The following is a 15,143-nucleotide window of genomic DNA, read 5'->3' as shown; positions in this document are numbered from 1 at the left end:
AGACAGTGTATACTCTGCTTCTAAACAATTTGATTTTGACTTTTAAGACATTATGTGCCTTACATAATTACACGTAATACTAGAAATTTAATACATAAATATTTTAGGTTCTGCTGTGTTTTGTTCAGATAATATTTTATCTACAATAAGATCAGGTGAATCCCTGAGAGAGCATTGCAGCAGTTTATACTAAACTGTCTCTTATGTCTCCATATGCTTAGGTTAGTCACAGTATTCCCGCCTGCATTGGTAACATGACAATTAATGGCAATCAGCTGGACAATGAGAGTCCTGTCTCTATCTTTGCTGTGAATAAATGCTATGAAACAGTGCAAGATGGTACTTTCTTTGATGGAAGTGGCTTTGCTGCTCTTGGTAAGTGTCATTAAATGAAAAGAGTGCCTTACTGAATTAATGTTAAGGAAAACATACTCCTTTCAGGTCTTACTGGAACTGTGTGTAATTAACTGACTCCTCACACAGTTAGCGCATGCCCTGTATATGGATTTCTAACTGAGTCCTTTTACTTCATTCATCCAAAAGTGGTCATTTCTGCAAAGGGCTATCTTGCACAAATAAAAGAGATAATGATTTTAGCATTGGGAAAGAAATGAACTACTTCTTATTAGCTAAGAATACCCCTGCTCAGATATTAAGGTCTGATAAAGAATACGAAGACAAAAGATTGTGAAGTAACACGAAGGATTACATTCGTGCTCTTTACTGTTTCTTATAGATGAGATAGAATGAATTAAATCTGAATTACTGAAAAAAACCTTACTTGGGAAGTTATCTTTTCCAGTAAAAAATGGGAATTATGATTTTGGAAACTTATTTTCCAGAGGTTTTGCAAGGTCACATACCAGCAGCATAATTAACAAGTCCTTTAGACCTTTTAGTGGTAATGTATATATTTAACTCTGTACTGTGGGTTGCAAGTCTTCTGCTAGAAGCTTCTAACTTATTTTCAGCCAGAGAAGGCTACAAAGTGCGGTCTGACGTGAACATCACCCTGGAGTTCCGCACAACAGCGGTGCACGGCGTTCTGCTCGGCGTCAGCAGCGCCAAGGTTGACGCAATTGGGCTGGAAATTGTACATGGCAAGGTAGGCTGCCCTGTGCCAGGCACACTGATTTCACAGGGCTTGCTTGAAACTGGGAGGCTAGAGCCCTTGGAGTGCATGGAATAATGCACCAGTGAAGTGTCATGGAAGAAACAGAGCAAATATGCGACAGACTTTGTCTCGGTTTCTCACTGCCATCATATGATAAAATGTGTGATTAGCAGAAGTCACTGGAAGGTTTTGGATTTTTAATTAGTGTAATTTATGTTAGTGTGCAGCCACTCTGACCTCCTGTACTATATACCTTGTTTTTAGATCATATATATATCTTTTTTATTGCTTAATACTTTTTCTGCCACAAAGCTATCCTTGTCCTTGAGAAAAATATTGCATATACAATGCACACTGTTTTGTAACCGCTTCTTCAATATTCATGAGCAGTTAACTCATTCTCTACTTCTACTGGCCATTATGCTCCATAAACCTTTTAACAATCAATATACATAGCTTTCCAGTCATGTCTTGCATAAAAAAATATACACTTGATTGCTTTTAAGTATTTGTTTTTGCAGAAATAGCTCATTTTTTATTCAAAGCTTCCTAGCTGGAGACAGTGTTACGTATCACTATTTCTGCAGGACATATTTTCCCAGTTAATACTTACATATTAATCCTCACTGCAGAGTTGAGGAAATGTCTGCTGCTTTGAAAAATAAATACATGAGAAAAACTAGTGCATTTATTGGCAATGACAAGTGCTTTCAGGCCATTCTTCTTTCTCTTCAGTTATATACAGTGATTCTTATTTCAGATCTGAAGTATCAGATTCTGTGAAAAATGTCTTGATTTGTATTTGTAAGAAACATTGAAATCCCTAGTGAAGTGTATCAATGGACCATTGCATAGAGGTAGACCTTATTGTTTGAAATTTTAAAAAACACTTTAGTAAGGATCTACTCTACCCATCAAAGTAAATATTAACTGTGCATATTGCCAAACATTTAAAGTGGAAATCTCTGCACCAGTGTGATCGTGCTTTTATCTAGGCAGATTAGTTCATGTATTCTTACTTTATATCTTCATTGGCATCTGGCTGTTTGTACAGATTTTATTCCATGTCAACAATGGAGCTGGCAGAATAACGACTACATACGAACCAAGAGGCACAAATAGCTTGTGTGATGGGAAATGGCACAAGCTTCAAGCAAACAAAAGCAAACATCACATTTCACTGGTAATTGATGGGAATTTGGTTCACACTGATAATCCCTTCGTCCACTCAACATCTGCAGATACGAACAATCCCATTTATGTTGGAGGTTATCCTGGTAGGTACAATAATATTTCCCTTTCCTTCTGTCCCGCCTGTGCTTACTCTCACAAGAGTGACTCTTAACATGTGCTCCTTTTTGATTTGCCATGGGAATTGTGACTGTGTACAGCTCAGTTGTTGCTTCATATCCTTCTAGTTTCTATTTTAACTTAAGAAACAGCCATGCAGAGGGGCTTTCTCCTCTGTTTTTCCCTCTCATCTTCATTGACCCCTGGCAAGAATTATTTCTGAAAACTCTGCCAAGTTTTTGCTGTGCACGGCTTATGCTTGAAAAGAGCAATGACTGTCCATGTTGGGATGTCACAGTTCATACAAACATGAATGGAACTTGATGCTCCTCAGGTGTTGGTTTTATCTCTTTCAGAGGGGAAAAAATTTTTAATAGCCTGGATCTTGGTATTTTTTTCAGTTTGGTGGAAATAAATTTTATGTATTTCCTGCTTGTTTTTCAGCTGATGTCAAGCAAAACTGCCTCACAAGCAAGAGTTCATTCCGTGGCTGTTTGAGGAACCTTGTTTTGACCAAGGGCCAACATACAGAATTGTTTGACTTTAGCAGAGCTTTTGACCTGCGTGGAGTGTTTCCTCATTCCTGCCCTGGGGCTGAGCACTGAACTGTAGCAAAGCCTGTCTGGATTGAGAGAGGGTTTTTTGGTTTTTTTGGTTGATCTGTTATTTTGCATTCTCATTTTGTAATGAAAAGAAGAACTGATAAGAACCTGCATCTATTTGATTTTTCTGGTTGTTTTCCAACTCAGGTCATTTATTTTTTAATCAGAAGCTCCATGTCTGCATTTTAACAAAATTGTTTTAAACAACAAATACCTCTACAACAATTTTAATGGCATTGAGTATTTTTCTTTTGGGAAGTTTTATTAATCAGTGTTTACAGCATGTTTTCTTTTGATTACTTGACAGTACTTCACTTTATTGTGTGTTGGCGGTTTTCTAAGAAGGTAATAATTTTGCACCACATAATAAAACTACAATAAACTGCATTATTTCATGTAGTTCAGTTGTCCATGTATTTTAGTTAGAAGAAAAAGACCTGGTAGGCTGAGAAGTTACAAGTATGCCCACCACAGGGGGATTGGAACTAGATAATCTTAAAGGCTTCTTCCAATCCGGGCCATTATATGGCTCTGATTATATGAAATGCAAGTGGACATAGCCCAGCAGAGGGAGTAGGAGACTGAGTAAAGGCATAATTTTGAAGGTCTCAGATTCAGTTTAATGAATAGAATTTTCTTAGTTACACATCATAGGGCAGCTCCAGCTCTTTTTCCTTGTGCCTTACTATCCAGTGCTTCTGACACTCATTATAGATGCATTGGCTAGATGGATTATGTTCCTGTTTATGCTTCCATGGACTCAGCTTCAGGACAAGCAGCATCTCTACAGTACAGATGCCTGTGAAATGATGTGTTGCTGAAGAAACAATTTGGATCTTATTTGGGAAAAATGATGTATTTTGGCAGTGCAAACTGTTGAATCATTCTTTGGGAAACAGTATTTCTTATGGACACTGGGAGGCAGTTTTGAGGCCAGCCTGCAGTTTTACCTTTGTCTTTTCTTACTGTGCCTGCCTCAGTTTCTAAAATGAGTCTTCCAGTAGCTGTTCTTGAGCCAGGTTTGAGGGATGTGTGCTCAATCAAGTAAGGACATCCATTCATCAACTGGCTAGATTACTGAGCAGTGACAAATGTGTCCCATACTTTAATATGCATCTATAATAAACATAGTTCTTTGCAAGTTACTCCCATCTCCCTTTTTTTTTCTCTTTGAACTAGCAGTACTTCTGTTTGTTCTTTACTATTTTATTTGGCTTTTACTATGCACTCATACAATTTGTTCTAATGTTAGTTTTTCTCTATGTATTTTATGCTAGTTTAAAAAATCCTGGCTGAAATGAAACTCCAAAGCAGTTTGCCATTGCTTTCAATGAGGCAAGATTCCAAGCAGTGTGTTTTGTACATTGCATAGAGGTAATCCAAGGGAATAGCTCCTGGAGCAAAGAGCTCCTCCACTTCAGCAAGGGTGGCAGAATGTGATCCTCTCTTCAGGTGGTATTGAGGTGCCTCAGTTACAGCTGTTCAGGTGCTGTAACAACACAGTTGCTTTTAAAAGTTTTTAAGCTGCTTTTCTGCCCCCTGCTTCTATCCAAAATACACGTGTTTACATTTGAAGAGCTGGCTTTGTTGTATTGTTTTTATTTTTGACATGGATACAATACAGTGGACACACTGCTGTACAAATACACTTACATGTTGGCATACTTCAACAAAACACATAACTTAATGAGGATTGTGAGGGAAACATACAAACACTTCACTTCAATTAGTGGCATTGTATTATTTTTCAGAGAAGACACACATTAATAGAAACCCATTGAAAAATAAAAATGAAACACAGCGTGTTTGTATTCATTGTCTATTAACCCCAACATCTGATCTCACAAGGTTCACATTACAAGCATAATTTATGCAACATGTTTTGGATAAAATTTCATCCATATGCCGAAATACATATTTTACTATATATTTTTTTGTAATTTCAAATCTTGCCTCATACAAAAAAAAATATTTTGTCAGCATTAATGTAAATTCATAATAGATTAAGTAGTAAATGTCTAAGCCAAAATATTTTTTTCCTGGAAAATGCAGAGTGAGGTAGTTAATATTATACATGGACACAGACACATTTGCACACACACAGACTTTCTAATGATATTCACTGCATATATAGTTTAAAGCATTCCAGTCTGTTTTGAAACACCTGCTTTTTACAATACTCTATGTGTTGATATGCAAAATGCTGTCCTTGTAGAACCGTGGAGTATATAAATGCTTGAGGCATCTTTGGAATTTCAGCAAATTTCTCTCTGCTTGCTACCACTTTCTTACTAATAGCTTTCCACATATGTTACTTTTTGTTAGTTGACAATCCTCTTGCAGCTTAGTTTTGACTTCATATTCTGTTAGGAGAAACAAAATTCCTCATGCCTCCAACCAGTATCTTGAAATATAAGACCTAACGTTGAGACCTCATATTTCAAAATGCCATTGAGCTTGTTCCATTTGTCTGCTGCATATTAAGTCAAGTTAGTGTACCAAAACAATACAAAACAACTTGATGTGGAACAGTATTAACCACTACACATGGGTCATTAAGGCCATTTGTATCAAAAGAGAATGATGACATTGTGTTTCAGAGACAGGAGGTATTTGGCCACTCTATGTATAATACAGTTCATCTGCTAATATGCATGTCTTATAAGCAGTTTCAGCATAAAAGTAGAGCTCACAGCATGTTACATCATATTTGATTTCCCTAAGTTGTGAAGTGGTAAAAGTGGTACAAAACCCCCTTATATTCTATACAGAGTGCAGGGAGATCTGTTTCAGAAATAACATTGATGAGGTCCAGAATGTGCTGAGCAAGTTGCAGCATGAACACAGGGCTGCTCTGTCCTTTCCCTTGCACAGTCATTGAGAGCACGGAGTGAAGTGAGTGGGCAAGATGAAGGAGGTCAATGCATTTGTCTGAAAGTACTGTAGGAAGTTAGCTCATTTGCTGTGACACTTCAAATTACTTCCTTAGTTTATGCTTTCTGTATAGTCACAGAATGCTTTTTAGTTTGCTATAGATACAATGATACTTAGCATTTATCTGATTATATTCAAAGCACTTTCCACATAAAAAGCCTTTGTTGAGTTTGTTCTTCCCAGATGGATGTTCATTACTCCTGATCTGCTTAGGGAATTGTTTGGCTACATCTGAGAGTAGAATTTAACTCAATTAATTCTTATGTTGCCTTTATATAGAAAGTACTAGTCCTGTTTTACAGCTAACATTCAAGGGCAGCATAAGCAGAAAGAGCTGTCCATTGCTACAGAGGGAACTAAAGGGAATAAAGCACAGACAAAACGTTTATGCTTAGTCCTACAAACAAGCCACAGAAGTACTATCTCTTGTATACTTAAAATAAATAGTTGTCAAAATAAGGAGTGTATTTTATAATACAATTGTCCTGTTTTTTTCCTGGCTGCAACTGTGTCTCCTTTAGTGTTAAGAAGAAAATGGAAAAACAAAACAGAACAAACAAACCAAAAAACAAAGAACAACAACAAAAAAACAGAACAAAAATCCAAACAAACAAAAACCAAAACAAAACAAAAAACCTGCCAAAACAACTAGAAAGTTAAAAATGTCACTGTTTTAAAGAAAATTGCTCATTTTTTATCAAGAAGATAAGAAAGGAGATAGGATCTGCCCTCTGTAGACATTCTTGTTGCTGGTAAAGTTACTGATTCAATGTTGACTTCTTTCACTGACAGCTAACAAAAAAAGAGAACACGATTAACTTGACACATTTTAGAGGGTCTGCCTCTGGTTCAGATCCTCAGTGCACAGCTTCAGCAGAGCATCACAAGTTACAGACAGCAGGACAGCAGACTTTAGTTACCTCCAGTTCACCTGGAGAACTTGGTTCAGAGTACTTCTAGGTTGCTACGTAATAAACAGAGCTGCTGCCTCATCCCTGTGTCCAGATCATTGCTCAGGCTGAGGGTGGTTTCATTGTGCAACATCATCATCTAATGATGGGGACATTGCAGTGCAGTTGAAGGCATTGGTTCCCACTTATTGCATATGACACAGATTAAAAAACAACTGTCTCTTTTCCAGAGATTTGTGATTTCCTTACTCAAAAAGCCTCTTTTAGTTCAGCACAGCCCGAAGTGAGATGACTGACACCACCTGCTTTTGTGACTAGCTCCAAATGAGACAACCTATCTGACATTCCCAATTCAGTGGTAGCTCACTATTCTCTTGTCAGCCTGTGTGTTTGCTTAGACTTCATGCCAGCTGCAATTTGCTATGTATTGTAAAACCCCCAGCACAACTGGGCCTAGACTGGCTGCGGTTTTAAAGACCTAATGTGTAAATTATTAAATCCCTTTTCTCATTGGAAGCCCAGTTTCTTCTCCATGCTGTATTATCCAAGACCTGAACAAAGATCTCTTGTTGATGCAGCTGAAGAGTATAAAAATTGCTTACATATTAAAGCTAAAATAAACAAAATAAAAAGAATTAGGTTACAAATTAGAAAATATAATGATTAACAAAAAAGGTCATGACTGTGGCACCATTAACACATCTCATAGTCTGGCATTACACAGATTTAGTTCTGAGAGTATCAAGTAAAAGGCAGAGCTAGGGGCATATCCCTTCCTCACCTACCCTTTGTCTCCTTTAACTTGTGTGACAGGGGAAGGGAGGGGAGTGTGGTTTGTGGCATTACAGTTGCACACAGCTGAGGGATTCAGATATGATTTTGGAAGACTGGTAGTGAGACATACAGTGGTACGTACACTGAGCAGTACAGCTGTCTGTAGTTCCTCCTCCTGCCTCCCTCCCCCAGCATCAGGTACTCACGAGGAGTGACTGAGAGACACAAGCATTGCAGTAACACACACTGTATGGGTTTACTTTCAGGAGAAAGGTTTGGTTTTCACACAGCTGTCTTGCCACTGCTGCGTGTTGAGCTCCTGCCTTCCATGCCTGACAGACATCTTCCCTTCTCCAGTGTCTGTCATGCTTTTGTGTCATGCTGTGGGCAGTAGTGTTTCATTCATCTGATGCCACTGCATTATTTCCAAAAATTGTTCTAACACCATGTCAGGAAACGAACACCGTACCTTGGTCTGCCCTCCTCACCTCTCGGGCCAACTGGCACAAGTGTAATCCATGTGAAAGCATAACTGATATTTTTCCGATGGTTTGGAAGCTGGAATACCAAAAGTACTATGTACTGACCATCAGCTGGACAGTACAGTAAGTAGGAATGATGTCCTGTGGATACCATTTTGTTATGTCTCTGCAAGAGCTGCTTAAAATGACAGGCATCACTCCTGTCCATTTGGCTTTTGTCCAGTATACTGCTGCCATCTGCTTCAGCTGGCTTTTGGTTTTATCACCCATTCTGCCTGAGGATTTGCACGGTAGACATCTAGCATGAATGCATCTGGATCCAGACAGTGCTGACCTGAAAAGGAAATTGTCAGCTATGAATCATAAGATGTTCTGAGCACACGGGGACAGAGCTGTGTTAAAAAGTCCTTCAATGCTCCTCTGACTTGCACACAGCAAGCCTAATTTGGTGTGTCCATGCAGCTAACATCTTGCCTGGATACAGAGAGGGCCTTTGGTAAATCTGCCAGTGATTTTACTCTGTGACAGTCGTGAATTCACTGCCACTTCCAGGCAGGATATCCTGCATTACACTGAGTAATGGACAAAACATTTAGTCAAACAGTGAATATGGTCTATTTAGAATCATCAACAACACTGTTAGTCTAAGTGCTGCAGTGTGGGGGGTTTTATTTCTTTGGATTTACTGAGCTGGAATTACAACTCTAACTTCTACACTATTTTTAAATGCTGAAAATGTAGGTCTCTAAACGTGTTCCCATACAGTAGGATTTTGGAAAGTAATGCAGGGACTGTAACAAGGTTTTTGGGAGTTGCCAATTTGCTGGTTAAAAAAAAACTCCTCTGCACTCCAGCTCTTTAATTAGCTAGTGATTGGGAAGTTGTGGCTGCCTTTGCCTGAATGAGGATTTTGTGCCTCTTAGTTGAGTAATAAGGCAATAAATTCTAGAGTTAAGTTGATTTGTGGGACTATACTACATGTACATGGGGTAATGAAGTAATTTCACTGGTAAGGTTACTTTGCTGTGACACAAGATTATGGTAAAATTTTTGTACAGTTACTTATAAGGTCACTGGGGTCCTCATGATTTTATTCAAGTGAAAGCAATATAAATGAATTAATGCATAATCAGCAGACTAAAGTACCCTGAAGGATCTAGGACTATAAAAATTATTTTAAATGAAGATGTAAATTAAATGACCCAAGTTTTTGGAAGACCATGGCAGGAATATTTGGGATTGTTTCACAAGGCCTTTAGGACAATTTTTCTGTTTTAGCATCAGTTGGTCATCCTGTTTGGACGGGCAAAACAAATCACAAATCCAATTTAGTTTTTTGTTATCATCAGCAATAAAGACTGATTCCTGATTGCTACTGAAGTAAGTCTGTGATGTTTTGTAATAACCTTGCAGAAGTTCTTTAGAACTGAATCGAGAAGAAATAAGAAATAATCTAATCAGGTGATTTACAACTGACTTCAACAGAGCATCCAGAATTTTGGCATGTACAGGGAAAGAAGAGAGTAAGAAGAGAAAGGATTGTGTAACATCAAATTATGTTTTTTGACCTTTAAGCCAGAAACTTGTGGGGCAACCCACTGTTGTTTTATTATAAGAAGTGTCACTGCATGAAACAGAAGATGAAAAAAGCCCTATTGCAAGAAATTTGCAATCTAAATAAAGCGCACGGATTAGTGTGAGTATAGAGCATACATACATGCAGAGGCTGAATTCACAATTCTGGGGGTTTTTATCTGCGGGAGGTTAACATTTATACACAGTAAAAAAGAAAGAGGTCTTGGAAAAATGCTCGACAGTAAGGTGGAATGTGCTTGCCAGAGGAAGACCAATGATCTCTTAACCATGGAAAAATGCTCAGTTACGAGAGTGAGAGAGGTAAGCAAAAGGTCAGATGCATTTGGCAAGACTGTAAGAAGTGCTGTTGAGATCCAGCCGCTGGGTTCATTCTCTCCTGTGGGATGCCCCTTCTGTCACTCTGGAGTTGGAATAAATAATGACATTGATTCTAACAGCTTTTGGGTCAGGCTCCTTTCCTCCAAATGGACTGGAGGGTAGGAGAGACCCAGCTGTGTCAAAACAGTACTATCTTGAGGTATTTTAGGAGGTTAAGAACATTCAGAATTAATTTTCAAAATGAAGACTTACCTATATTTCCTCCAATTTCATGTAAACTTTGGATATGGCCTCTCATGTTCTGTGATGATCCATGGCTAGGATGGAAAAAAAAAACCTTTCAGTTTGTCCTTCTGTTATAACCACTGCGTTATCACCCACCATCTATGGTAAACAAGTTTGATATTTTTTCCCCTGTAAATTGCCTTGTCAAAACCAACAATTTCTACCGAACAGACCACTGCAGAATAATGAATCTGTTACAGAGGTACAGTACTGCACTACAATCAACTAAACCTTTTATATAATTTCTTTTATATTATTTATTCAAAGAACAAAATTATGTGGTAACATGGGAAGACTTTGCAGAAAAGACTTTCAGAGACACAATTTGCCATTTCCCATAAGTAATAATTATTATCCTACAGAAATAAAAATATTCTACACTTATGGGTAGATGTAAAACAATCCCTTTGGGTTCTCTATGTGGCAAGTCTATAAAATATATGTTTAATGTACATTTTTAGTGGTGTAAGGGAGGGCAGGTTGATTCTGTATAGAGCAAATTATTAAGTAAAATAAAAAGAGTAAGATAAGTGTTAAAATTTCTTTGATCGACATAACCATAAATTAGCAATTTTAGATTAGAAAAAGAGCTCTTGTAACACAATGAATCTTTGAAGAGGGAACAATCTATTGATTTATTGTTCTGACATTGTTGTTCAGGAAAAACAAAATGTTCTGCTTTACCCACCTGTTTTCACAGTGGAATCGAGCCAGGATGTCTTTGGCTTTTGTTTGGCTGTTGAGTTGAATTGCCATAGAGACTTTTGAATGCAGTGGAGCATAAACTCTTATCACTCCCTCCGGTATGTCAGACTGCATGGAGGGAAAGTGACAGCTCCTTAAAATCAATATTCAATAGAGTAACTCTAAGGCAAATATTGCTCTAGCTCAATTTGCAAGCAGTTCTGCAACCTCATTTGAGGCTGCTTGCAAAACTCACTGTCCTGCGTTCTCTTGGCTATTCAAAAGACGTTTATAGTCATACAAATGCAAATTTGTAGACATAAATCAGATACAACACAAAGACACAAACTCTTTGGTAAGTAGCACATAAATACACACAGGGTAAAGCCCTTGAATTGTAACTTTAACTTATTTCTGTTAACACTGGCAGTGAACCAACTGTTTATTTAAAAACATAAAAATTATTAAGAATATCTGTGTTTCCTTCTGAAGATGAAATTCCCCTGAGGCATAAAAATCCAGTTCTCTGTTTCTGCTTCCTATATCTTCAACCAGATTGAAGTGTGCGTACAGTAAAACATCAAGTACCATATGGTTTCTGTTAATTTGAAATTTGACCTTGTGTAGGGTTCAAATGATCATCTATGAAGTTTATGCACTCTTCCATGATTAACAGTGGATAAATCAATTAGCAAGGTTTGCATTCCAGTTCTAATCCAGTTAATACCACGCTGACTAGAACACAATAGTCTTTCCAGTCTCTGTCTCTGTGTAATTTAGAACATCTGAGACCTGGGGATTGCGTTAAGTGCTCTCAACATTAAACTCAGTTATCCAAACAGAGTTTGCCTCCAATTTACCCTTCATATTTCAGCTCCTTGCCATGGCTACCCTAATTTTTATTAGATGTAGAGCCAATTACTCTGATCAATGGACTTGTCTTCCCAAAGGTGCAATGACTTCAGTAATTGACTCTTCTCAGAGAAGGATGTGTTCATCCTGGCCTGAATGTAACTCTGCGGCACAGTAGTCTACACTGTCATTTAAAACAAACATCACTGTCTCCATCTGCAGCACCAATGTATCTCCTACCCTAGATAAAATACTTCAGTCAGTGCCAGCAAATTATTGAGAAAGGTGAATTAGAATGTATTCACCATTCATACATAACATTTATCTTCCTACATTTTTCCCCATACATTACCTTCTGCATTTTCTCTCTTGCCTGTACTAGGCATCTCATTCTCTATTTCTCATAACCTTGTGATATCATTCCTTCCTAATTTGTCTTTTCTTTTGTTCTTCAATGCCTATAGAATCCTTTGCCCTTTCCTTGATTACTTCTCCTACAATTCACCAGTCTTCATTCTTTTAAACTTTCATGGAAGACTCTCTGTCAGGGACAGTCCACATATAACCATTTCTTATGAAACAGGTTAAAAAACCAGCTTGGCAGCTTTGGCTACTGTAAATCATTCTGCCTTCCTTACCTTTTCTGAATCAATTCCCAAAACTTTGTCTTATCAGAGTATTAGACTGAGAAGCACACCTTTCAAGATAACTCTCAAATCAGCTTATGTTGTATGGCAAAATTTCCTCTCCACACCCAGAATCTCTCATGAGATAAAGGAGAGAGGTTGTTTAAAGCTGCCCTTAAAACCTGTATCTTTTTATCATACCTCTGGTCTTTCAGGTCTCTCCCGTTCCATAGTCTTTCTCCTCAAAAGTTTTCTCACTCCTTTGTCAAACATCAGCTGTCTCTTGCTGTTGTTCATTGCTGCCTCATTCATTTTTCTCACTTGGGAAATCAGGAAGGATGGGACCTAGAAGGAGGAAACCATATCAGAAAATATACAGTAATTTTTCCCCAGTGTGTTGGGTCTTTAGAAGGGCACAAATTTTAGGCAGCAGAAACTCTGTTTATTCCTAGAAGATACATGCAATCAGTAGCTTCCTCTAAGAACCTACAGTTATTCCTTTGGTGAAATTGTAGATCATCTTTCATGCCATAAGAAACTTTAAAGCGATGTTTGCAGCTGCAGGAGGTAGTCTTTGCAACCCCCTTTATACTCTCCCTCTGTTATGAGCAAACAAGCTGAGACTGTCAATATCTCCAGGCCAACCTTCAGAAGCTCAAAAAGTTGTACACACTTTTGTCCCATTTTATTGTGGTGCAGACTTTAAACAGATATCTAACCACATTCAAGTTCAGACATATCACCTACACATCCAGATTAAATAATTCTTCTATGCATCACTCTGTTTAAACAATGGTATGGGAGAGCTACTTCCAGAAGGCAATTGATGCTAAAATAGGTGTCTTAGATAAGAAAGGTAGCTCTCAATCCAGAAATATCTGCCAGGGTGCCTCATTCTAGACATGGAAGACTACAGCCAGTTTCCAAAGAAACTGTTTCTCCTTGGAAGGTCCGTTTATTCTGATTTCTGCACACGTCCTGCATATAGCAAAGTACTGCACTGTAATGGAACCATAAAGGAGAAGCAGCACTACTCACTGTCCACAGGATGTCCTGGTACCGGATTAAAAGCCGCACAATGTGCGCAGTGGTGGCGGCTGCTTGCATTTCTTGTTGGTTTGCACGTTTCCCTTTGTAGATGAAGAGGTTTGGCGCAACAATCATAGACACATTCCACAAATTCATCTTGTTTTTCCCTTCATTAGCAACCACCTTCTTCAGGAACTGAAGAAAGGCCTGGAAAAAAGCAAGACTTGTTTAATTTCAGGAAATAATTTGCTCTTGAAATGCAGCATTTTCAAATGCATGTGTCTGGCTGCTATACTTGCACTTGGAAGTGAAATTTTGTGGTCTTTCCATTGTATTTAGATTACTCTGATACTTGTTGTTACAACAGCCTGTGTCAACCACAGGGGGATAGTTAATGATATCAAAATACACATTAATAAATTATCACTTAGACCATAATCCCAAATTTATAAGGCAAATACAGTGTCTACAGTAAGGCTTTGAATCCTATAGTAGAGGTAAGATGTACCCAAAGGGAATAGTTCCTGTCTTCACAAATTATCAAGTGTCCATTTTGATGTATCTAGCCAGAGCTTTTTATATCACAGTGACTTGGGGTCATTAGTCTCTCTTCAAATATGCACCAGTTCCACAAGTAATACAACCTGAAATTTCTGCCAACAGCCTTCAAACTTTTATTCTGGGATAACAAAGCAAGAAGAGCTAAGTGATTGCTCATTGACCTTACTTCTGCACATACTTGGCAGTGTCAAAGGAAATTAATTTCCTCTTTTGGGTAGTTTATTCAGAATTTTGCTTGAATGATTAAATAGCAGACTGCAGCTGTGGCTAGAGTTGGAGTCTACCAATGAGTCCTTCTGCAATATTGTTCTGGTTTCAGCTGGGATAGAGTTAATTTTCTTCCTTATATCTGGTACAGGGTTGTGTTTTGGATTTAGGGTAAGAATGATGTTGATAACACACTGATGTTTTAGTTGTTGCTAAGCAGTGTTTACACTTAGCCAAGTGTAATCTTTAGCTTCTCATGCTGCCTTGCCAGCAAGGGGGCAAGGACATGGGAGGGGACATAGCCTGGAGAGCTGACTCCCAAGGGATATTCCATACTAATATGGCATTGTGCTCACTATCTAAACTGTAGGGAAAACTAGTCTTGGCCCACTACTCAAGAACTGGCTGGGCATCAGTCAATGAGTGGTGAAAAACTGTGTTGTGCACAGTTTGTGTGCTCTAATTAATCAATCATTATTATTTTCCCATTCATTTCTGTCCTATTAAACTGCTGTTGTCAACCCATGAATTTCATTTTTCTTTTCAAATTTTCTCACCCATCCCACTGGGAGGGGGAGGACTGAAGGAATGACTGTGTGGTGGTGTGCTGGCTTCAGATGGAGTGGAGTTAATTTTCTTCATGCTGACTGGTATAGGGTTATGTTTGGGACTTGTGCTGTACAGTGTTTATAATATAGATTTTTTTTTGTTGTTGTTATTGCTGATTAGGACTTGCTTAGAGCCCAGGCTTCTGATTTTTGTGCTGCCAGTGCTGAGATGCATGAGAAATAAGGAGGAAACACAGCCAGGACAGGTGACCAAAGGGATATTCTAGACCATGTGACATGCTCAGTGTAAAAAAGTGGGAGAAAGATGAA

The 15,143-nt window shown here is 38.2% G+C and overlaps 2 protein-coding genes across 2 annotated transcripts in view; one reads left to right on the top strand and one right to left on the bottom strand.

Annotated features, from left to right (window-relative positions):
* Positions 1-3,085, top strand: part of LAMA1 (laminin subunit alpha 1) — a 96,586-nt gene extending 93,501 nt beyond the window's left edge. Inside the window, exons 60-63 of the mRNA XM_077784268.1 lie at positions 222-375; positions 972-1,105; positions 2,169-2,391; positions 2,849-3,085. Of these exons, the coding sequence (XP_077640394.1) occupies positions 222-375; positions 972-1,105; positions 2,169-2,391; positions 2,849-3,009 (672 nt within the window). The 3' untranslated portion in view covers positions 3,010-3,085. The remainder of the gene's footprint in view (positions 1-221; positions 376-971; positions 1,106-2,168; positions 2,392-2,848) is intronic.
* A 1,500-nt stretch (positions 3,086-4,585) lies between these two features.
* Positions 4,586-15,143, bottom strand: part of ARHGAP28 (Rho GTPase activating protein 28) — a 75,563-nt gene continuing 65,005 nt past the window's right edge. The window contains exons 11-15 of the mRNA XM_021525193.2: positions 13,507-13,704; positions 12,670-12,813; positions 10,995-11,119; positions 10,274-10,338; positions 4,586-8,441 (exon numbers count right to left, since the gene is read on the bottom strand). Of these exons, the coding sequence (XP_021380868.2) occupies positions 8,350-8,441; positions 10,274-10,338; positions 10,995-11,119; positions 12,670-12,813; positions 13,507-13,704 (624 nt within the window). The 3' untranslated portion in view covers positions 4,586-8,349. The remainder of the gene's footprint in view (positions 8,442-10,273; positions 10,339-10,994; positions 11,120-12,669; positions 12,814-13,506; positions 13,705-15,143) is intronic.

Source organism: Lonchura striata, chromosome 1 (genome assembly GCF_046129695.1).
Source record: "Lonchura striata isolate bLonStr1 chromosome 1, bLonStr1.mat, whole genome shotgun sequence".
Lineage (NCBI taxonomy): Eukaryota > Metazoa > Chordata > Aves > Passeriformes > Estrildidae > Lonchura > Lonchura striata.
Note: the sequence above shows the minus strand (reverse complement) of the source record. Positions and strands in the feature narration are given on the sequence as shown.